The following is a 25,404-nucleotide window of genomic DNA, read 5'->3' as shown; positions in this document are numbered from 1 at the left end:
TATATGTTTACATTTTTTTCTTTTCATTGTTTTAACAGCCCTGTTGTATTATAGTCACTCCTATTTCTGCTTTTACTACTGGTAGTTTGTAACATTATTGTGCAGCTGTATCATTATTGCACAAGTTTTCATAACTAGTTTATGAATTTTATTGATCATCATCTGAAGCATGTGGCCAAAACACTGTGTATTTTTTAGGTGACTCCTGCTTTCATTCTGCAATGCTTATTTGCATCGAGTTAGCTTTACCCTGCATGACATATCCATGACTCTCTATTGTGTAGGCCTATGTGTTAATGTATTTTCTTTTGCTGTTGAAGAAGAAAGCATCACACATGAACTCTCACTTTTGGGACTGATTTTGCCACTGTGATGAGATGACCAGATGGAAAAGTAGCAGATCTGGGGCTGACAGTTGAGAATGGTGTTGGGGAAAATTCACCATCTTGTTTATGATGTAAAGGAGATAAATGCATCGATGATGACGATGATGATGTTGAGATGATCACAGAAAAGAGAAAAGCCCTACTTTGGGTCCATCCTCAGATACTGATTTTGCTGCAACTGTTAGGAAATCTCTACAGAAAAAAAGTTCAGTTTCAGAGGCCAACTTTGATTTGGTGCTTAGTTCACTGTCTTTGTTATAATGCAGGGACTACAATGTCAGAAGAACTTTGTACATGGCTTAAATTACCAGTTGCAGTCATTTCTTCTGATGTTTAACCTCTATTCTTGTGGCTTCCAACTCAAGGTGCCATGAGATTTACTGGGTATACAATGTAATTTGAATATAAGGTCAGTACTTACTCACAAATTCATAGTCAGCTCATTTGGGAGGTGTTCTTGATTTCATGTTTTTGTTTTGTTTTGTGGGCCTTGTGGGCCTTTGCCTGTCTTTTCACTATGTCATACACAAGAGCATGTCGCTTCCTCTTCCTTATTACGTTTTCCGAAACCAGGCATCATCCAATTTTCCCCTCTGTTCATCACAAAGAACATGCTGCATTGGGTACATCGCGTGCTGAGACCTATCATTCTCATTTTCAGCCAAGACTGGCAAGAAATTGGAGAGCTCAAATTTGGGGCATTATTTTTGAATTAGCTCATTTCCAGTGGATTTTATGTTCATGCAGGTGATTTGTCACAACACCTGACAGGGCTATTAACAAGCTTTATGAAGGGAAGTGTCTTTATCACATGTGAAGATTCTGAGGAATGCTCACTTGCATACTTGTAGTTGGGCAACATGCTGATCTCCACATTACCCATATCTGTACCTATTTTATTCATTATGTGTGCCATTCACATTTAAAGGTTAATCTGAAATTAAATATATGTAGTAACCAATTGAGGATGAGTCCCAAGTATACTTGGGCAAGTAGTCTATATATTATGGGAAATTGATGCATATTGTAGCAAAATCAGCCTGTCCTCTATGGGTTAAAAGAACATTGCAAAATGTGTTCAGAAATTAGAACATCTGTATATAATTCCTCAATTGTTTATTTTTTGGTGCATTGCACGCCACATGTGATTTGGCATTAAAGACTATGTGGTTGCCAGAGCCTGTTAGTTGTCTACATTGTAGGTTAAAACAACAAAAACGAATCAGGGACGAAAACTTTCTTGCCCAACTAGGAGTTGAATCATATCCATGTCGAGGGCAAACTCCCATCACGCTAGCTCTCTCCATCCGCCAGATCTTCTTTACGAATCTGAGTGTTTTGTGTTGAATTCTTCCTTTTCATTCTACCCATCAACATATCCCAGAATATGGAAGGAAAACCAAACAGAACCTGTTTTTCATTTTTTACTCGGTGCTGTTATAAGTTATTATACCTGTAGGCCTTTCAATAGTACACTTTTAAAGTACGGTACAGTAGTAAAGTGGTCCATTGTGTTGCTTTTCCCACAAAATGGACTTATTTTTAGCTGTCATTGGAGAGGTTAACTGGACAACAGCTTTTGGGTATATGCCATAGTATACTTTGGATGTATAGTTAAGGCTCAGGCCGGGATGGACACACCTACAATTGTATGCAAGTCATTTATGTTCAGATGTCAGGACAATGGCCATTACGTGTAAGTAGTTCTAATTCTGTGAATCACCCCTTTGTGTAAAACTAAAAGTTACTTTATATTTGCCCCGACCCCAACCCTATACCCATGCGCTTGAAAATTGTCAGTGAAAGTAAAGATCATGATGGCTTCTCAACTGGATATATGAAAACCAAATGTTGGAGAAATATCTGTGCTAGTAGTTATCAAATTATACCCAAGCAGCATCATATTAAACCATGTTTATGCATGTCACTGTGTCCAACTTAATAACCTGTAATTTGTTAAGTACTCAGTGTGTGTAGGGGAGGGAGGAGTCAGTAGTCTGGCCAGGGGGGAATCCCAGCAGCTTCCTGTGGGATATAAACAAATACAGTCATTCTGTGTATTATTGATGTTGTATCACTGGTGGTTTGCCTTGTGCTATGCATGATGTTGGATCAGTCTAGCAGTGACTGATGTCATTTCTTTCCTTTGGACCAAACCCATCTCTGTGTCATTTATCACACTCGTGGTCTAGCTATAGATGGATCTTGTGTGGTGGTGGCCATTCACACATTTTGACACAATGTTTCCTCTTTATATCTAATTCCTCTCTGATCAAAGGAGCTCACTCTTAGCTGCCTGACACGGCGAAAGCTGGGGGGGGGGGGGGGCATTTCATGAAGCATTTTTTTTTTCAGGGTTTTTTTTTGTGACAGAGTGTTATAGGCTAGTGAAATTCTTGCATCTGATTGGCTTAGAGCAAATTTGTTCAAAAAGAGAAAATAATTGACAAAATGCGTCATGAAATGCCCCCCCCCCTCCCGTAAATTCTAGGTGAAGTACATGTACGTAATACTAAATCCTATATTCTTCCATCACCTCACAGATCACAATGCTGAAACCCAACAACCTATGGAATAATCCCAAAGCAAAGAATAATGCAGTTTGTACACATACTTTGACAACAATGAACTGGCCATTGGGAGAATGTGGTCAGGATCTCATGTTGATTCCAGAGATGTTTGAAATGGGTGAAACAAGCTAAAATGATGGATGCTACTTTCCAGATACATAATCTGATATTTGATGCATAGTCCCAACATCAGATGCAGAGCCCTTTTGTACAAGTTTACACGTAGTCTCTTCTGTCAGACACACTCACTATCCGGCGTTGTATGTAAGGGAGATGTCCAAAGTCGTTTTCAGTTTATAACATTGTCACCCCAACCCTATTCCTCAAGTTGCCCAAACTTTGATAAGGAGGTAATTGTTGAACTGATTTAATTTCATGATGCTTTTATTAATCCCTTTTTTAAATCGCCATATGTGCTGCAGGGAGAGAAGAAAGAAAGAAAGAAAACAACAACAACATGAGACCAGATTTCCAACTGGGTTATAGACGTACAGCTCAAGGAAGTGAGTCTAATGGATGATTAGCATGTGAGCAGGATGTGCCCCTTTGGCGGGCGAGCTCTCCCCCAGCCAACATTCAGGGATGACTCACAGCAACAAGACCGCGTGGGCCCCCGCACGCTCTCCCCCTCCCCCAAGAGAAAAGCCTCTTGTACGTTTTAGTGGGCATGATACAGTACCCCCATCAATAGAAGAGCTATTCTCCATTTGAGTTTTATTTTGATGAGTTGCGCAGACACGAGTTGGACTCCTCCTTTCTTCTTTTTGTTTGTTTGTCGGGGAAATGTTCGATTCAAACTGTCCTTCCAGTATCGCAACACAGACATCAAGGTCTCCACAAGAAAGTAGCGCTGTGCCCCCATCTCCTGCTGCACGGCATGTGCACGCGTGCACGGTAGATCCCGAGTGCGGGGAGCGTAGTTGAAGGTCTGAGCTTTATTTTTTTTTCCTTCATTTTTTTCCCTGCCCTCCTGTGAAGGGCTGAAGAGGTGGCAGCGTCTGTCGTGCCGTGTTTTCCTCGTGGAATATGCACTCGCCCTGACCCTGGCTGACTGAGCTGCAAAGATCCGAGCGGGGCTTTTCTTCAGTCGGAATAAGAGGCATGTGCTGCGTGTTTTGCTAAAGAGTTCCACGAGTGGAACATTCATTACCTCTCTCTACCCCCCTCCTGTGGTATTTGGTGATATTTCTTCTGCAAGTGCAGCAGATTGGAACCCTGGTTTATACAATGAGTCTGGATTTTCTGGTGAGTGTATGCAGTTGACGTAAATTATGTTACGCAAAAGATTTCTTTAAAGTGATGTGTACCAATTGTTGACCCTCCAGCATGCGAGCTGCATAAGTTTAGGTGTACCCTGTGCAAATGTCTTGTCCGGTTATGAAATCCAGTGACTGCCTGTCACCGTGTGGCAGTACGAGAGGCATTTTGGTTTGTGTTTCTCTGACCTGCGTTTTTAAATAGGCCATTTCCAGTGTGACGGACAAGACATCCGCAACTACTTAGGCAGAGTTTTCACTTCATTTGTGAATTTAAGGCTCACATCAACTCGCTCAATCGCTGTAGTGCACGAGCCACAACCATTTATTTATTTTCATTTAAACACAGTCAGCCATTGCTGTAATATCTGACTTTAGTTTTATCAAAGCTTGAAGTTGCCCTTTATTTTGGAATTTATGGGTGCTACTTGGAATACTCTTCGAATTTGATTAGCCAATGTCGTGACATTTAGCAATCTTTGCAAACATTTCCGGCATACCCAAAACAGTGTATGATGTTTGACACGCACATGTGCCAGCTACTGAAACATTCATTGGAAGCTCGCTGCTACAGCTGTACTTTACCTTCTTTTCATACTGTGCACATTTGTGGTTTGCACACAACATTCAGAAGATAAATGTTGAAAGGGACAGATCATTTTGACTACTAGACAGCAATGGGGTTTGTCTTTGTAATACTACCACTGCAAAGAATTCTTCCATCTTAAAATGAACCAGCTATAAATTTATTTATTTATTTTTTTTGGTGACAGGATATGGGTGTTACAAAGTATGCACATAATTATAGTACAATATGTCTTGTCTGGAACATAATACATGTATGCTCATATATATTTTTGGCATGATTGTCCCTCTATTAGAAGATGTTTTCATCCTCGCATCATAAGGTTTCACTATTTCAGGATTAATTAGATGATGATAATTTGGTCCCACCATGTCATGTATCTTATGTTTAACAGCACCCCTTCCTCTTTGGTGGTTGTCAGGCAGTCTAAACATTATAAACAGCTTCCTGTACAACATGACATCACTGTTGGCTCTGAGTGGTGTCAAATCTCGCACATGAAAATATGTCAGTGGCCTTGTTTGCAAAATACGGGGTGGGGGAGGGGGGAGGGGGGAGGGGGTGGTAGGGATGAGGCTTGACTAGACATGAGCATTTTGATCCCTAGTTATCACATCCTCGCTTGTCAAAGAAGACCATTTGATCTTAAAGACTCCAATGCGCAAAGCATCTATGAAAATGTTGAAGAAATTTTGAGGAGAATCCAAAGAACCAATTTGCTAGCCTTAGCGGTGGTGCAAAATGGACAGGAAGATTGAACTGGTAATTCTCAGAATTGCCAATGCGCAAAAAAAAAAAAAGACCTTCTGCGCACGCTGCAGATCCCTGTCACAGATGCACTGTGGGATTCCTCGGGAGCGTTGTCGTTTCCGGTTGCCGTGCGCGTGTCTCAGTTCCCATGCAAGTCAATGCAATTTTCGTCTGCTTTTCTTTCGTTGCTGCTTATTTCTTCGGTTTGATAGAATTAAGCTAAATCACAAGTTTTAAACTTCTAAATTTTACTATTTGCTGGTCACATGACGGAAAGCGAAGAATTCTGATTAAAAACAAACAAACAAACAAAACCTGGATAGAGACAGAGCGTGACCTGAGTGCATATGCACCCAAAACCAGATGCATGATTGTCCCCCGAGCTATCCCATAATACATCATACGCGATGCTCGCTGCATGGCACATACTGTAGATATTGCCGATATCAAGAACTGACACTTGTTGTTTGATACCACCCACAGCTTCGGAACCAAGACTTGTTGGGTCTGGAGGGTAGGCCATATCTGACTATAAGTTGTAATCTGTGTGTAGAGCTTTATTCTATGTTTGGTCTATTGGTCTAATTCAGGCAGCCTCAGTACTGTTTCTGGTAAATTCTGATTGTGAAGTCCTTCCTACACTAACACACATACAGTGAGGAATTTAAAGTTTTGTAGGTTTGTAAGGTGAAGCTTTTAAAAAAGATCACATTTTTCGATAGTTCCTCCCAGCAACCTATATCATGCATTCAAGTCTTTCTGAAGCATTGCCAAGTGAAGCCCAACCAGAATGATGTCTGGAAAGGACCTTGGTCCACATTAGACCACAATGGTTGACATTTGATGCTGAAGATGAACAAATAAGCAATTTACACAGTATTAAGAGATAGAACATAAACCATGGAATAAAGAAATTTGAGGAGACTGTAATATACCAAATAACAGAGTCTATCCAGATTCATCATGAAGGCATGGTGCATCAATTTATGGTGACAGCAAGGTGACAGCAATAACCAAAATAGTGAAATGACATCAGTAGTTGTGACGAAATTGCCAGGTAACTGTCTTGTGGTAAATTGTAGAGACGGAATGATAATTGCATTGCCATGTGGTGAGTGTGTTTTAGCTGTTCTGGTGTGGACGGTTGTAGGTTGGGTCGTAAGTAGGCATGGAGAATGAAATATTTCTTTTTTTTTGCTATGCCAAGAGACTCATATGCTCAGTGGGGGGGGGGGGGGGACCTCAACCTCACCCTCACTCAGATTATGAGGGCAAGGACCCTCCCTTCGTATAGCAAGCGGGGTTTATTTCCAGCCCCTCCTTTCTACATCTGCAAGACAGAGATGGGTAATCCTCCTTCCCGGCAGTGCCTCAAGATTCGAGGAGTTCAGATATTTTTTTTTTTTTTTTTTTTTTTGCTAGTCTGCTGGCCAAGGGCAAGCCTGAATGCAAATTCATTAGCCCATGGGGCTATTGTAACTAAAGTTTCTGTAGTCACAACAAACATTTATGTCCTCACTGAGGAGATTTGTATGTCACCTTATGGGTGGACCCACTGGCCTGACATACTAAAAGAGACTGTAGATGTTTTTGATGATATTTTTGTATATAGTGCAATTCAACTCAAAAATAGGTTCTCAAAACGATATTGATATGGTATCACTGTGTATCACACTGCAGTTCTTAAAAAGATGGGCTCCATTCCATTGTGTTTTCAAACGATATTTGTGACCTGCCATGCCTATTTAATAACTGAACAGATCTGTGGTACGCAGTTTGTTAACCAATATACCATCATTGCAGGACCTACAACATGGTTGGCAGCATACATAAACACACGCAAACACACACAGACACAAGGAAATTTATTTCAGTGGCAAACTGATATCAGCACCAATTTATGAAGATCAAAATTCCGCAATGCATAGTCCTAGATCACTAACAATTTGAAGCAGGTTGTCTCGGGTTTAGGGAAAAAGAAACCAAATTTGAAACCGAAACATCCTTTTCCATTTCTTACTGGGGTTTTTTTTTCTTTTGCTGTGAGAACTTTTTTTTTTCAATTTTAGCAAACATTTGAACAGTTTCCGTATCATTTCGGGTGATCATGAGAGAAGCATTTTATGTTATTAGATTGACTTGGCTTTGCCGTGAATACTTAGTAAATGAGTAATAGAACTTTGGAAATATGAATAAGGTTGTTAAAAAGTCTTAGGTTTCCATGACACAAGATTCCATACTCTCTCGTAAGGGAAGCAATCAATGCAGTAGAAACATTTCTTCAAAGAATCATAGATGAAATACTAGTATATATTGCAGGAAACAGAAATAAATGGCTAAAAAATCATAGTATTCCTGCAGATTTCAGTGCTTGTGTACACATACACTGTGTAAATTTGGAATGCTTTTGATGTGAAAAGTTTGTTGTTGTTGTTGTTGTTTTGTTTTGTTTTTTTCATTTCGTGCTCCGTGACTCCAGTGCAACAACAGATATGATATGCAAATATTTTAGTTACTTTGTTTTTAAATATACATGTATTAAAACATTTGTCCACTTTTTAAAGTGTCAACAGTCAGCAAACTAAAAACTTGCTATTGAAAGTTTAATCTAACTGGACCAAGTGTGAAAAGTGAACAGTAGAACATGTCCTCTGTTACAGTAATTTCAAAAGGAGGATTATGAAAAGAATATATATTGTTAAACACTATGGGGGGGGGGGGTGCATACAAAAGTAGGAAAGAAATTTGTAAGTAAGCAATCATGACTAGAAATATTTTTATGAGACCAAAGTTTGGACTATGGATAATATATATTAAACCAAGTACTAGTACCCATGTCCATCACTGATCACTTTTGGCCAATCAAAGTTGGTTTTTGTACGTTCTAGAACTACATGCACACTCAAATGATCTATTCAGATATGTACATCCTGCACAGAAAGCTGCTAGTCTAGGACCCCATTTACAGTGCGAGGCTCGGCCGCGGCCGAGCCGCGGCCGAGCCCTCCTTCATTTCAGTGTAAATGCGCAAAAGGCCAAATGCGAGGCCAAAATTGGCTGCGCATTTGGCCACGCTCTGGAGCCCGGCCTCTTCTTGGTGTAAGCGCAAACTGGGCCAAATACGCGGCTAATTTTAGTCTGGCTTCCAGACCCTCTGCCCGTACTATTTCGCTATTCACGATATTAACCCCCTCAACGTCGAAAACGAGTATAATTTAAGGCCTTTGCCCGAACGGCGACTTCGTAGCCACGGAATCCAGTTGGCAAAGGGTCTGAAAACCAGACTATACCAAATTGCGTTTGTTTACAAGCAGAGCGCCACTACGACAAAGTATTGAAAGGTATGAATTAAAAGCGCGGCCGAGCCCAGCAGTGTAAACGGACAAAATTGCGAGACTCGGCCGCGCAATTGAGGCCGGGCTGTAAACGGGGTCTTAGACATACACATGCTCAAATGAATACCCAAGATATTTTGTTCAGTGCATGTGTGTTTGTTATTTATAAGATACTGTGCACACACTTACACTCTGGTACACACACACACACACATACACACAAACGTTTCTAGTACTGCTGTAGTAGTGTATTGATCAAATGACGAAGTGCACAGTTCAACCTGGGAATTTTTGCCTAGCCGAAAGTAGCGCGAAAATTAATGTACCGCCATTCTGAGTTTACAGGTACCTTTCTATCCAACAAGAGATGTGACTAGTACAACTAAAACGTAACTTGAGTTTGGACAGTGCTCTGAGTGCTAACTGTTGAAGGAAGCAATTGAGTGCTATAATAAGCGAGATAAATGAGAGTCATCCCAGCCAAATGGCTCAACTGCATAATTAACTATCTCTAATGTGCAGTGTTATCCGTTTCGGAAGTATGCAAAACTCTCGCTTTGCAACCACTCCACAACTTGATTGTGGAATTTATTGACATCTGTAGTGCCCAATCTCCAGTGTATGTACAATATACACATTTGTAGCCCTTGTCATTTTAAGGTTTTAGTGTACATACTTGAGATGACTTTCTGTAAACAATGGGTATGCAGTGTATCATATTTAAAGGCATAATTTACCATTTGCAGATGAAACAAAAGCCCCACAGTAGTGCTTCAAAATAGTTCTCAAATGTGAGTTAGAGATAGAAACAACCAATGTAAAAAATTGAACCAGTATAATTGATGTTAAGTCTTGTTAAATATACAAAATGTGAGCAATTAATAAAAATGTTTCTAGGCTAAACCACATATAGTTTTTGTTTATTCAGAAAAACAATCATGATATCTCCTTAAATCTTAGGTTTATTGCAAAAATTTTATATGTACAATAGGATGTTTTGTGATATAACAGACCTACACATATGCATCAACTGTGATATCTTGAACATTTTTTTTGAATCATTGCACCCAAAGGTAAACAGGGCTTTTAAGTTGTTGTTATTTTTATCACTCAGAATTATGATTATATGTGTAGTTTTTGTAGATAATATGCATTTAATTAGCTACTGCTAACTTCCTAAACTTTTACCAGACTTGACAAATACAATTTTTCACCTGTAAATACCACACATTTACATTGATAAACAGGATTAATTAAATCACAACTGATTGACAAATTGCCCTACATTGACGTGAATAAACAACTTGACGCAAGAATTTCATGAATTTGAAGAATTGAATAGCTGCATCAGGACTTACTGTTTAATTATGAGAAAGGTTTCATTTCCAATCCTTGGAAACTTGTTTCTTTATAATTGAATGTTACCTTGATGAATTAGAACTTACATCAATGCTGTGATATTTGTGAATGAAAGCCGAACAAATAATGATAATAATAATGATAATAATGCTCACATTTACATCCGTACATACACTTGTATTTGTACTGGTAGTCACATTTCTTTCATTCTATATCATCATCATGATACCATTCAAGCTTATGATGGTGCGGAAGATTTTTAAGCTTTTCCCATATTTCTCTTCCTTCAGATATTAATCCCCTTCTTCATCAGAAGCATATTATTCCCCCCCCCCCCCATCAGAAACATATTATTTCCTCTTTCCTTGGCCCTTTGATCTGTTACTCCATCAAACGCAGTTTCCAAGTCAATACATTTGTTAGCGTTTTGTGATATCCTGCCTCGAGGCATTTATCAAGCTGTAGGTGCCAATTACCTAGCCAGATTTAGACCGGTAATGAGCTATTCCTGTCCTCGTCGTTCAGAAAGTAATGTCTGGAAAGCCATGTGCTGTTGTTTTTGTGGATGTCTTATCTATTTTGGGGAATGACCACGCGATAAAAACAAGGATAGAAAAAAAAAAAACCCAAGAAGAAATACATCTTTGGACATCTGTGTACATGCTGTCCATTCATCCTATACCAAAGCATGCACCAACAAAGTTGACCACCTGTGCGATTTTTGATAGTATTACAATCTAGTGAGCAGGTGGGAACGTTTGTTGTGGTACTTGATAAATTTGGGATGCCTAACGCTGGGTGTTTTTGCATGCAACCAACAGTGATGGAATATACCATAGTGGTTTAAACTGTCATAATTAAGTTGATCTGTTGGGACTCTATCAGTCAGGGGGGAAAAAGGGGGGCCCCAGATAGACGATAAGGGTTTTTAGGCTTGACTTCAGCACAGATCATATTTTCATATAATTTGAAGACCACTCTTTGAATTCTGCTGATACTAATAAATGAGTTTTAGCTAAGTTTGCAGTTCATGTTTCTTCTTTGAATTCAGTGTCGGACATGTCAGCGGAGCAGACAGGCAGCTGCAAGTCCATGGTTGTAATGTAATGCAGAGAGTCCAACCCTAAGCTTCTCTTGAATGGGTGATTCCCCCACTTGCTTGGACTCCCTAGCAATCTGGAGACTGATTGCGCGAACATGCACACAATAGGATCATGTGCGAGTAGCACACATCATGAGGGCAAAATGTGACATCCCTTGTGGTTGGGGTTCAGCTCTATGTTTATAATTGTTCTCTGGTACTGCATATCTTAGCCTTGTTCTAGAATATGAAATAACATTACAATAGTAAACTTTGGCAGTAGAAAGTAGGATTTTAAAGGGATGGTATAATTTTGGTTGAGATGTTGCTTCAGGATTTCAACATTTTTTGGTGATAACTTTTGAGATAATGAGAAACCTCTTATGAGATATATAAGAGCATATAATTCTAGGAGTAATTCAAAGTTTATTTGATAAAAATTGGTTTTGAAATAGCTGAGATATATCCAAAACAAAGCTCTCCTAATAAAAGGTAGAACCAACCCACCTTTTATTACGTTTTTGCTTTGTTTTACTTTGTTTTTGGATATCTCAGCCATTTCAAAACCACTTTTCATCAAATTAGCTTTGAATTCCTCTAGAATTATATGCTCTGTAACATTTCATAAATTGGTTTCTATGTATCTCGCAAAAGTAAAAGCTGAATCCTCATTTCAACAAATACTACACCATCCCCTTAAGGGGGAGAAAATATGTTTAAGTGGAAGATACACAGCTAGAGCATGAGAAATTCAAACTTAAGCAGGAGAGTTATAGATTTTGCAAAGATGACCTCAAACATAAGATCTCCCACCAAAAATGGGAGAGTTGAAGTCTCTGATAATGTCCAGTTGAATGAACATTCAACATCCTTGCTTGCTTCAGTTGGTTCCAAATATCCTCCATGAGTTTTCAAACATGCACAGTAGCCATTATAATGCATTCTTCACATTTCATTGTACAGCTTAATGGCGTAGGAGTGTCATTGTGAAGTGACTTTGAATGGTTGCATTGAATTGTCAGCTTTGATGCGATCTGGCGGATGTTTAAAGCCACATGTACATACACAACTGTGTAACTAGGTCAAAGGGGCCTTTTGTTTGGTCTCATTCCATGTAATACACCGTCTGTTCTTTGGTTTATTGTAGTTATGATTTTGTATCAGCATAACAAGAATACAGTCAGAAGCAGATGACTTTATGAATTTTAGTTCTATGTATTCTGAAAACACCAACACAAGCAATCTGACAAAGTTGTTCCATTGGCATCGTTTCTTTTAATAGTCATGTCAAGAGTACAGTTCACTAAACTGTGCAAGTATGAATTGCATTTATTCCGTAGACATTTTGTTTAAAGTATACAGTTTTATACTCAAGTATAGCAGTTTGGTGAGAATGGAGCCATGCACTGGTGATACAAACTTGCAAGCTTGTCATAATAACATTGTAATGCAAGCTGTTTGGGTGGAAAACAAGCTCTATCTGAGTTATGACTATTTTTCAATAACAAACACATCACTGTGATATTGTCTGTTCATTTTATGATTTCTGAACCTGTAGTTGCATCATCATGTCTGATCTGGTGTACCATGGAGGATGCATCTTCAAAAATAATTACTTTAGACGTGTCTTAGCTATAAAGTCGTGATGAAGAATATGTGCCAATATTTTTGGAGGAATATAGGTTTTACTAACCTCACCCATCTGAATTCTCTCAATGGCCTCTTTCAGACACTCTTGAATCTTTTTGTTTTATTTCATGCAGAAATCAAATGCAGTAATGTGATATTGAGCAGTTGGCTCATAGCAGAGTGAATGGGAGAAAATCAAATCATGGCTGTAGGGAACTGCAGCAGTTTGGATCTCTCTCTCTCCGCTGTTACCATGTTTGGCCTTGGCCCGTTCTGCCTGTTGCTCTCCGCCCATTCTGTGCAGGCCTTTGGCCTGTTTTCTTACCATGTAATGTCTTTGACTCATACATGTATGAAATGGGCAGTGTCGGGGACAGTCTCTATGATTTTTGCTAGAGATAGGTGCTGTCTTTGTGCTCTTCATTGAAAGTTATATGTATTTGTCCTATACATACATGTATGTTGTGGGGTAGACTTTTTCTCTTCTTCTTTTCTTTTAAATTTGAAATTGTAAACTTTACATTGATAATATCACGGTGAGGGTGGTGAGTTGGCTTAATCGGTAGCACGTCTGCCTCCGACCCAAGCAACCCGGGTTCGATACCCGAGTCTCACTGAGCGATGTTGTGTGTAATCATACCGTCCCCTCTAGCAAGAGGCAAAACACTCTGTCCCTCCGATAGGACATAAAATGGATGTCCCGTGTGTGAGAGAGTCACAACTTATGCACATAAAAGATCTCGCTTCTTTCATTCATCGCAAAGAGCAGGGTATTTAACCCAGTGAAGTGGTCCCGCTTCACATCCAATTGGTCCCATGGAAGACCAGCTTTAATAGCATACCTGAATATGGGCTATCCAGCCATCTTCTCAGATGGAAAATGAACAAACAGACATTTAGACTTATATGCGAACAAACAGTAACATGATTGAATAGAAGTCCCTTTTTAAGCTAGATCAAGACTCATGTGCTGTTATCTGTTGTTCCTTGACACCCTGTGTGTTTAAAGTGTTTGTTACATCAGTGGTGGATCCAGAGGGGGTTGCACCGGGTGCGTGCCTCTTTATTTTTTATTTAAAAAAAAAAAACCCAGAGAAAATAAGGGGGAGGGGGCTCTTGCGCCCCCTTTAATTTCATAAAGGTGCCTCCCCTTTACGGAAATCCTGGATCTGCCCCTGTACATTGTATATTTGTATTGATTGTAGGGTGTGTGTATCATTAAAAGCTACTCAGACCTGGAGAAATACAACAACAACAGCTTAAGATGGAGATTGACTTAACTGTAACCCTCACAGCTAGAACAAGCCTCTGTTGATGCTATCTTTTATTAGGATATGTATAAGTTCCAGTTTTCGTGATATCTATCTATCTCCACAAGCAGATAATTCAATTCTTGTTGATTAGGCTGTAAGAGGGTTGATCTGAAATAAATGTGATGTGGGTTGCAGTGAAAGTTAACGATCCGAGTATCCTCCAACAAATTAGAATGGAAAACGGAGAGGATGGAGCGTAGGAGTCCAACTTTCTCGGAGGAGCAAACAGGATCCGGAGGATGGTGGGGGATGCTAAAAGATGAGGCCAATGACCACCAGAGAGTCACAGAGAGTGAGAGAGAGATAGAGAGAGATGAAAAAAATAAAAATAAAAGAGAAAGAGAGGAGAGACATATAGTGACAGAAGGGTGGACATAGAGAAGCAAAAGAGAGAGAGAGAAAAAAAGAACAATATCCAGAGACAATCATGATGATAATATATATATATAGCAACTACTACAACTGTACATGTATATGATATATTTTAGTGTGCATTACAAATTAGTAGTGTCATGACAAACATAACTGAAACTCTCAGAAACCTCATGGCATCACTTTGGGAATTAAATTCCTCTTGTATGCATTAGTGAAACATTCTGGATTACTAAATTGCTGGGATGGATTTGGGGTTTTTTTAGCAGTAAAAGGAGAGGAGTGATACTGAATGCTCTCATTCCATTTGAATTCAATTCATATGATAGTCTTCTTGGATGTGGCAAACTATATTTTTGATGTAACAAATATTGAATCAATATTTCTCGTTCTGCATACATTTTTATATGAAGAATATATGCTTGAAAAATGTAGTCTGAAAGTGCAGGGATCGAGTCAAAATTGATTCATGATTAGACGATAACAACTTTTTTATTCTGTTTGAATTTTTGATATTGACTTTGCAGTCTGCAGGATTACCCTCGTTTGCCGGGGAGAGCAATGGCGTGGACAACAGCCAGGCGCTTGTCAAGGCGCCAGAGCAGAAATCGTGGGAGAAGCCGCTCAGCATTCCAGAGATCCGCAAGAGCAGCAACAATTGGTCCCTTGCGTCAGATGCAGGAGTAAGTTCCCAAGAGTAGGCCAGGTGGTCGTTTCAGTATTTGCAGGGATACACAGACAGAGGTTTATCGCATACACTCTATCCATTTTTGTTTTCAATCCATGTTCATTTTTAGCTGCATACAAATTTATAATGTTGTAAGGTTTTAGTACGATACACTTGGTTTATCATTGAAAACCAGAAGGGTTTGCACATTATCAGTTTTGTACTGTGCCTGTTCCATTTTGGTTCCTCCCCTTCCTAGTCCCACATGTATGATCTCATGTTATAGTGAAGTATGCCTACATGGTAGCCTAATTCTTTGCCAGAGTTGACCCAGGGATCTAGGGTCAGCATTCAAATATCTTTAAAGTTTAAAGACCACTGCAGGTTTGTTAGCTCCCATCCGCATCTCAAACTATTAAAGCATAATGAGACATATACATGATGCGAATTAAATACGGTTAGTCTTTGGATTTATGTCTGGTATCTTTCAATAAAACTGAAATTGAATGGAATTGAATTGATTGACTGTGCAGTTCTACTTGGTTAAGTTTCCCATATAGTGAGATATGAGACACGTACACTGTGTGTTGCCACAACAGAGCATTCACTTGCTCTATCTCGAAATCACAAATGGGGTGGTTTCAGTTTGGTGAAAAACATCCCCCTCAGAAGAGAGGGATTTGCTTGCCATAAAATGGGATTATCCCCGCCACATCTGAACTCCACGACGGGAGTATGCTTTCCCCGAGAGCAATTGTCTAATTAAACATTTCCTGTTCGACATTTCATCCATCGGAGGCAGCTCAGGCGGTCATGAGATTTCCAAAATCGGTCCCTGCAGATCTTTTTGAAAATGTCACAGCCTTCAATGGATGCCAGATTATGAAAAGAAGTTTCATTTTGATGTTTTGATTCTAGTTTTTATATACAAGACAAGTTTGCTAACATCAACATTGCCTAATGTTGTTGTTATTAGTTCATCCATGCTGAATGGATTCAGTTGCCCTGTGCTGATTTGGCCTGTGCCAACACAAATCTTGTTATTATTACTGCATAGATAGTCACTTTGAATAAAACTAATCACGTGTGGACATTTAGGCTGTTCGTAAAGGACAAGTCCACCTTCATATACTAACATGTGGATTGAGTGAATGCAGCAATATTAGTAGAATACATTATCCAATTGAAAGTTTTGGGGAAACGGGACAATCGGTTCAAATGTTATTAATTTTTAAAGTATCTGCGAAGTCACTGCTAGATGAGAAGATACACAGTGTATGATGTCCAATGCTTGGAATGATAAAGGAAAATATAAAGAGAATTTTAAAAAAAAAAAAAAAAATTGAAAAAAGTACACATTTCCTCAACTTGTCACGGGTGTATGTTAAGTGTAGTATTATTCCCCATGCCTCCTGAAAGAGGCAAAAGTCAAGTGTTCTTTTATTATGTGAGAAAAGTGAAAATATGATAACATAAATGGTATCCCGTGGTACCAAACAAAAATCAGCCATTTTGTTGAATTATTTATTTTTTTAAAAAGGTTGTACCCTGGGTGCCAAAAAGAGGAAATTATTTTGGTGCTGGAGCTAGCGCACGCTAGCCACTGCACTGCACTGCACTAAAGCACACGCTAGTGGTATCGCAGCTTCCATGCACGCATAGTATAACATGCCTTGGCATGGGAATGACTATGTACACGCACACACAGTGCATGCATTTTTCTCTGGCTGTCTCTGGCTGGACGTGAGGTGGCGCTACACAACGTGGTTACCCGGGGTACTACGATACCCCGGGGTAACGTGTGATGCATCATATGTTGAATTTTCTCTATTTTATTTAATATCATTCTACACATGCGATATCACAAGCTGTAGTAGTCTTCTCATCCAGCAGTGACTGAGCAGAAACTTCAAAAATTCATAACTTTTGCACGGATTATCCGATTTTCCTCAAACTCTCACTGATGCATTCTACTATTAGTTGCTGCATTCACTCGATCCACATGTCTATGAAGGTGAACTTGTCCTTTAACACATTCAATTGCTTCCTTTTCAGGGAAGCTGTTAATGTCTTAGCATTTCTAGAAGCTAAAAGTCAAGAGATTTGCTGTTCTTCAATGGCAATTTCCTTCCTTTACAGTGGAGTATTCTTAATCATCCATGGCTTCACCAAGGTTTAAACAAAGAAGAATGGAAAGTGAAAATTTAAGGAGAATGACAAGATAATCACTGCAGAATTTCATTTTACAATGTAGCTCTCACAAAGGACGGAAGACAAGGTGATATTAGAATAAGATGAGAGGTCAGACTTTATTGAAGGACCATGGAGGCAGAGTAAATATGTCCATCTTACGCGTAACGGTGATGAATGTTTGTAAAGATAAGTTGCTGTGCTAACTGCTTTTAATTCTGATGACTACAGTGTAGAAAATCTATATCATAATCCCAGATGAAACATATATTCTTTACGAACAATATTCCTTGCAACCAGATTTTGGTATATGCAGAGATGTCAACTGTTACTTTTTTGTAGAATTTGTACCCTCTTTTTCTTTCTTTTTTCTCTTTTTTTTGTGCCAAAAATGCTGCAGGTTTCAAGGAAAATACTGTATGTCCCAAATTGTATAACTATGCATGTCTATTGTAGGAAAGGCAATTTTTGTTTCATCAAAAATATGCCTTTCCAGCCCTAAAAAAAAAACTCTGCTATGCTGTTTACAAGGTTGGCATCTCCTGTACATGCGGCACAAGGGCTGTCGTCAATGCCAATATCCTTCGACGTTGGCCCACTTGCTAACGACATCCGAGCCGCGGTGTTGCTGCCCCCGCGGGAGAGATGGGGGCTCGATTTGGGGGAGGATTAGGGCGGGCACAAGATGGGCCTAATCTGATGATTAATGCTCAGCGATGGGGGTCGTCACAACTGCACCGCTGCGGTCATCGTCTTGGCCTTGAACATACCCCTTTTATCCTCTTTTGCCGCCCCCCCCCCTTCCTTTCACCTAACACAAGAGTGCAATAACCAACCAATCACTTGTGGACTCGATTCAGTGCTCTTGTGTATAACTCCATTCCAGCAGCAGTGGTGATTATGCAATGCTCTCTCTCTTGTTTCATTTTCATTTTCCACCCAATCATATCCATGTGTTAAGAGGTATTTTTGGTTCAGGCTTTTTATGAATTAAACTTGACTGACTTATGATGTCAGCCTTTTTAGTACTTGAGGAAAATATCAAGTCCCACATATGACATCATAATAATTATTGTCATGAATGAAGGTTCATTGCAAAGTCCCATAAATGACATCTTTACACTGTTTCTGATAGGTCCATTGTCCTCGAAAGAGAATTATTAAAATTGCTTGACCTTGTAATAGATGTAATAGCAAGTGACATGGCAGTGTCCAAAGTTGTTGTATTTTTATGCGGATAAGATTTATGATTTCATGACAGTTATGTCAAGATTTTGGCAAGATTTTGTTCCTTACAAGATCAACCCTGTGGAGAACTTAAGTATTTTCATGAACACATACAGTACTTAGTCAAACAAGAGACAAAGACTGTGATGATTTCAGCAAACGTGCATTGTCCTCATAAAAACGTCAGTGAGTCCTTTCACAGGACATACAATGGCTCGTGCAATGGCTAGATCCAAATATAGCCATTGTGGTCACATGACTGCATCACTGTACCCGTCATGTGTTTCTCGTGTCAGATTTCACTTCACCACTTGCTCCTGAAAGACATATGAAACATATGTGACTCCACTGGAGTTATGACAAAGAAAAGTTGTTTGTATACTGTTCTCAAGACAGAGAGTAGATTTTCTTGCACTTTAATAAAGCAAAATCATACCTCTGTCTCTTGTGTAAGATGCAATGTGATATCTTTTATTGGAAAAATGTTCTGGTTGTCTGGCTATCTATGTTGATTTTTTCAGGTCAACCAATGGATACCACATTAGATGATTACTGACATTCAGTCTGCGGTCATTTATATTGTACATGTAATTGTCCAACTATTCTCAAATTGTTCATGAATCTGTTACTGTGTTAGAGATTTCATTCAAGGAACTACCTCTGTGTTGCCAGTTAATTCACGCATTGACTGTATAAAATTATTTCAAAGAAAATGTTACCTAAACGTACAGCATCAAGAAGTATATTCTACCCCATTTAACTTCTTGAACATACACATTTTTGCTCTAATCGAAGGTATCCTGTCAGACCAATTTTTAAATCTTGCAAATTGTAGGAGTTTTGGCATTTTATGAAATAGGGCAGTGATTTAATAATGGAGTCTGGAATAAATAACTTTTATAAATGCACACTGTTAAGTTTATTTTGCACCATTTAATATCACAGACAGTCATGCTCTTTTTCAAGATGTACTTTTATGCCAGCTCTTAAATCTCTCAAATTTGATTTGGGCATTTATGAAATAAGCCAGACACTGCTTCTTACAGTGCTTATGATAAGTTTGAGTGTCTGTGGCTAGTCACGTGCAATTGTAAATTTTTTCTAACAGTAATAACTTAGGTGACCTTTTGTAACAATCTTATTACGTTATTTCATCACTCTGTCATGAGATCAGATTTTGCACTGGTTCACAAGGCATTGCCAAGATTACTCTAAAAGAGATTATCCTCAGCTGAGAGCCAGAAGGGCGCTATTGCATTCTCGGATTTGAACATTAAAGCCTTACAATCGTGGCGAGTGCTTCGTGCGGCACGGAGACGAACGCAACACGCTGCCTCCCCCATTCTGTAGCAAATGTAGTGACACCGAATGAGAATAGCGCTGGCTCAATTTGTCAGCGAACAACACTTTAGACTACAAATCTCCTGACCCAAAATGGCTGCCCGAGCTACGAGAGTTTCCGAATGGACGCACACTCTCAGTGCGCATGCGCATGAAGAGAGGCCAAAAGAGCCATGCGTCTTCTGGCCTCTCTCCTCCAATCACCGCAGCTCGCGGTCACAATGTTTGTGTATGATGCAAACACACACACGTGTCTCACTGTCAGCATTGTCCCACATGTTTATGGATATTGCACCGAGTCTGGCATTGCGCAATTGCATGCACAAACTTCGGTCGTTCGGGAGATTACGAAATAATGCACCATTAGGGATGACGATCGTCCAACTTTAATATTATAAACCAAACAATCAGTCTTCATGAAATAAAAAGTTTACAAAATCAAAAGTGGGTAGATGTATAAGAATTATTCCAAATATCATGTACAATATTGCCCTTGTGGTTTTGATTTGTAACAGTTGACTAAAATAATGTAAATGAGATCAAGCTATACAATGTGATACCAATATCTCAACAACCCCCCCCCCCCAAAAAAAAAATAAAAAATAAAATAAAATTAACAATTTACAATTAACAATTTAAAATGATTTAAGATTAACACAGTAATGTAAATGAGATTTTTGGAAGCTGTACAATATGATACCACTAACTCAATACCCCCAAAATTGTGCTAATGCCCTTATGGTTCTCAGCCGATGTTGTTATAAAAACAAAATGAGAAGAAAACAAAGCCAATGAAAATTTAAAGAAAAGGGGTAATCAAATGGCAGGATCTTTGAAGTTTTATCCACTGATGTGGTTTTGGGGAAATTCAGTTGGTCTCCTTGGCAGTGATCTCATGACGTGTGGGGGCAGCCGAGGATGCTGAGCATGACGGTGCGAGCGGTTGTCAAGCTCTCAGCTCGCTCTCTCTCCCGCTGAGTCGCGGCGGAAACCTCACGCCACAGGCTGGCGGGCCAGCTCGTTGAGGTGCAGATCGAGTCCCGAGGCAATGAATGCATGGGGGCTAGCCCAAACTTGATTGGCACACGCCCATCACATGACTATTATTTATTTGTTTATTTATTCTTCTTTTTTTCTTGGTAGAGGCCAGTTGTCATGAGTGTGTGTGTATGTGTGTGTTTGTTTATCACTACTCAAGTACTTGTGTGTTGGTTGCAGACACCAAGAACACACACACACACACACACACACACACACACACACACACACACACACACACACTGACTCGTGTATGCTCTCACATAATCACAAACCTACATCAAGTCGATTTGAGTGGTTTTATTCATTTGCTCATGAGTAATCATGAACATATAATCAGAACCAAAATTTCCTGTGATTCCCTTTTGCATGAAATCAATCTGTGCCCACACACACACACACACATGCACTTACACATACATGTAAGTTTACACTTGCCATGTTAAATCTCTTGTTTTAGAAGCATGAAATATAGGTCATCTATATTTATACTACAGTATTGTTGTCATGTATAGGATAGATAGAGAGTCAAAATAGAATCAGCAGAATTTGTTGTTCATGACCCTCTCTACCCATTTGGCTCAAGATAATAGGAATCTTAGACGTTGGATATGTTTCAGTACAGATTTAGTATTATTTTTAGTGCATTTTGGGCGCTACTGAAAAATGAAGAACTGCAACACAAATCATTGTACTTCTAGTAGATGTTGAATTATACATTTACACAGAAATACTCTTTGTCTTCAAAATTCTAAACATTCATTGAAATTATCCCAGCCTGAAAAATTCACTGTGTTAAAAATTTCACTGGCACATTCACCAGAACAAAAGTCTCCAATATGAAAACAATGGTGCTCACAAGAACTTAAGATGAAATTATTATCATTATTTTGATAACAGCATTGTTTGATATCAAACTTGTATAGCACATGGAACCATTTGTGAGATCTGGGCAATTTTTTTGAATAGTGAGTGACTAATGAGTTCCTCCGAGAATTTCATAAATTATGCAATATGTACTTACGTCTGTATTGTCCTAAGCTGTCAGTTTAAAGGGGAAGGCTAGTAACTGATCAGTGGGAATTAGTGGAAATGCTGGGAGATGATTGTTCCAATCCTTATGGGATTCATTCAAGAGTTCATTGTATATCTATTGTTGTGTGAAAATGATTTGCTTCAGAATGGTCTCATATTCAAGTAATGTGCAGTTTAATGCTTCCAGGTTAGCGTCCCTGGTCAGTGACGGAGCATTAATCTGCACATTACTTGAATATGAGACCGTTCTGAAGCAAATCATTTTCACACAACAATAGATATACAATGAACTCTTGAATGAATCCCATAAGGATTGGAACACTCTTGAATGAATCCCATAAGGATTGGAACACTCTTGAATGAATCCCATAAGGATTGGAACACTCTTGAATGAATCCCATAAGGATTGGAACAATCATCTCCCAGCATTTCCACTGATTCCCACTGATCAGTTACTAGCCTTCCCCTTTAAATGTGAATAGTGATCAGTATGAATTGTAGTTGTCACATGTGGTGATTCATATATTGTTTCTCTTTCTCTGTCCGTGTGTGTGTCTCTCTATATATGAGATGTGGGCAATTTTTTTTTAATAGTGACTACCAGTTCCTCCAAGAATTCCATAAATCATGTAATATGTACTTACGTCTGTTTTGTCCTGAGCTGTCAGTTTAAATGCGAATAGTGATCATTGTGAATTGAATTTGTCACACATGGTGATTCATACATTGTTCCTTTTTCTCTGTCTGTGTGTGTGTCTCTATGCATGTATATATAGATGAGATCTAGGCAATTTCTTTGAACCGTGACAACCGAGTTCCTCCAAGAATATCATAAATTATACAATACGTACTTACGTCTGTATTGTCCTGAGCTGTCAGTTTAAATGTGAATAGCGATCATTGTGAATTGTATTTGTCACACGTGGTGATTCATACATTGTTTCCCTTTCTGTCTCTGTGTGTGTGTGTGTGTCTCTATTCTAGCTCCTTCTCTACCTCCAAGAGTTCTCCCAGAAGATGATGACTAAGACGAGCGACCTGGAGAAGAGGGTGGATGGCCTGGTGCACGATGCCAAGAGCGCCGACTCGAGAGCGCAGAACACGTTCAACGACTTCCTCATGCTGGCCAACACACAGTTCATTGAAAATGTAAGCCCTGACCTGGACAGTGGTAAGGCCTCCGCACACCCTGCACGGTAATGGCAACGGTCCTTTTTTTTTTTTTCTTTTTTTTTTTTTCTTTTTTCGCTATGGGGCACCAAAAGGAACTTTGTCTGGTTCTGTTAAAAAATCAATAATTTTGGTACAAAATCACCAAAAATTTTACTTTAATGTCAAACTCAAGAGGTTATCAGCAAAATCACCACTTAAAGATTTATTTTGTAACAACATTATCAGCGGGGAAGTGATAATGTAACAGAACCAGACATGGTTCCTTTTGCCGTACTGTAGCCAAAAAAAAAAAAAAAAGGGCTGTTGCCATTACTGTGTTCAGTGTGCTGAGGCCTTAATCCCTGACCTGAACTGAAGTAGAACAAGGCATGACACGGCCAGAAGAAAACAAACAAAACAAACAACTATACAAAGTAATGCCCAGTTTGGTAGGGTTACTATAAAAGCATGAAAAACTCTCCCACCATATATTTCTAATGCTCTACTAGGATGAATAAGGCATATTTTAATGTTTCATTGACCACTGAAGCACTGCATATTATAGTATAATTTTGTGAACAACACACAATATACATGTATAGATTTCACACATTTTCATTTTTGCAACAGAACCCAAATGAGAAGAATGTACACAAATTTCCACGTTACGAAATATTTTCCACCGTTACAACCGAAACGCAACTTATGTTACTGCACTTTCATATGCCTCTATCCAGAAACGTCTCTTCAGTATACAGGCAGGACACATGGTTCTGTGACTCATTCCACAACACTCTCAAGTATACCTGCCTCGGTGCTCTTCTGCCAGTCATAAAGAGGACATTTCATTTTGAATCTACCAGGTGTTAATCCATTCTCTACGGGAACCTGGTGGCCTGCGCATTAAGTCCATGGGCATTTCAGAATTCCGAATGGAACGGGTTAACTTCAAGAAATTCACAAAAGCAAAAAAGTTGGATATATTCTGATTTTAGAGGAGATTTTAGAGGTTAGACTACTGTCACTCCAGTGGTGCTTACTTTGAATGTCCTAGTGAGTGACATGTGGTTTGGGTGTAACTCTCAGCCATTTACTTTTCACCTGCCCTGCACCTCATATGAGTAATGCATTGCATCTCAGGTGCATGGTGCACCCTGCTCTCTTTAAAGGGGGCAGTCACCTTGCCCCATTGTCTAAAAATGCATAGTCCTGCTTCCAGTAGTCAGTTTATGTGTGTGTGTGTGTGTGTGTGTAGTGTATTGACTTTCCTCCTGCACACAACACAGTACAGTGTGTTATTCTCACAGATTTGATTGTTTGGCAAAGAAACATTTAGCCCACTGAAGACTTGACCCGAGTATGCTCGGGCAGGTGTCTATGGGAAATGAATGTTATATAGCACAATTAGCCTGTCCTCAACGGGTTAACCAAGGAGGTTCAAGAGATGGAGTGACAACTGACTATAATTACTCAATCAGCTGTCAGTTTTCTATGGATGGACAAAAGAATTCCACAGGTGCATTTGTGCCTTTGATGTTCGATGCTTGAAGCCACCATCTTTCTGAGCAATCTCTAGATTCATTTTTAACGCTAACATAATATCAGGTATATGCTGCTCGTTTATATATCAATTGCAATGAAATTTCACCTAATGATAAAGCATATAAAACAAAAGTCAATTCCGTTCGAAAATATGTGCAAAAGTGTAAATCTGAGCTGTATTTTGTGAAAGTGTTTGAAATTTTACCCTCATGGAAAGCCGGTTTTATCACTTTTCTGATTATATCCGACAAATGAAACTAATATGGTATCATCTTCAAGTCTAGTTCTTCATAAATTAATATGTCAGATTAGTGTACAGACATGTACAGTCGAGTAATTTTGATATCTATTTCAGCAATATTTGAGCAATTTCTATTCGTGCACCCCCGTGCCTTTACCATTGTCTACTGCCCATCGTTTGTAAGTAGGGATAGCGAAAAGTAATTTCCATCATAAAGACATATCTTATCTTCCTTAGACAGTGGCTGGCTGGTCATTATGCAATGAGACATGAATTCATTTTCTTCCTATGGGGGGGGGGGGGCAGATCCAGTTTGACACATATTTCAAATATT

At 39.2% G+C, this 25,404-nt stretch overlaps 1 protein-coding gene across 1 annotated transcript in view; it reads left to right on the top strand.

Moving 5' to 3' along the window:
• Positions 1-25,404, top strand: part of LOC139710359 (uncharacterized) — a 163,504-nt gene that overhangs the window by 5,905 nt on the left and 132,195 nt on the right. The window contains exons 2-3 of the mRNA XM_071622282.1: positions 15,165-15,320; positions 23,120-23,284. Coding sequence (XP_071478383.1) covers positions 15,165-15,320; positions 23,120-23,284 — 321 coding nt within the window. The remainder of the gene's footprint in view (positions 1-15,164; positions 15,321-23,119; positions 23,285-25,404) is intronic.

Source organism: Diadema antillarum, unplaced genomic scaffold (assembly GCF_040938485.1).
Source record: "Diadema antillarum isolate AM-2024a unplaced genomic scaffold, OU_Dant_1.0 seq00001523_RagTag, whole genome shotgun sequence".
Classification (NCBI taxonomy): Eukaryota; Metazoa; Echinodermata; class Echinoidea; order Diadematoida; family Diadematidae; genus Diadema; species Diadema antillarum.
This window is presented reverse-complemented; position numbering and strand designations above follow the sequence as displayed.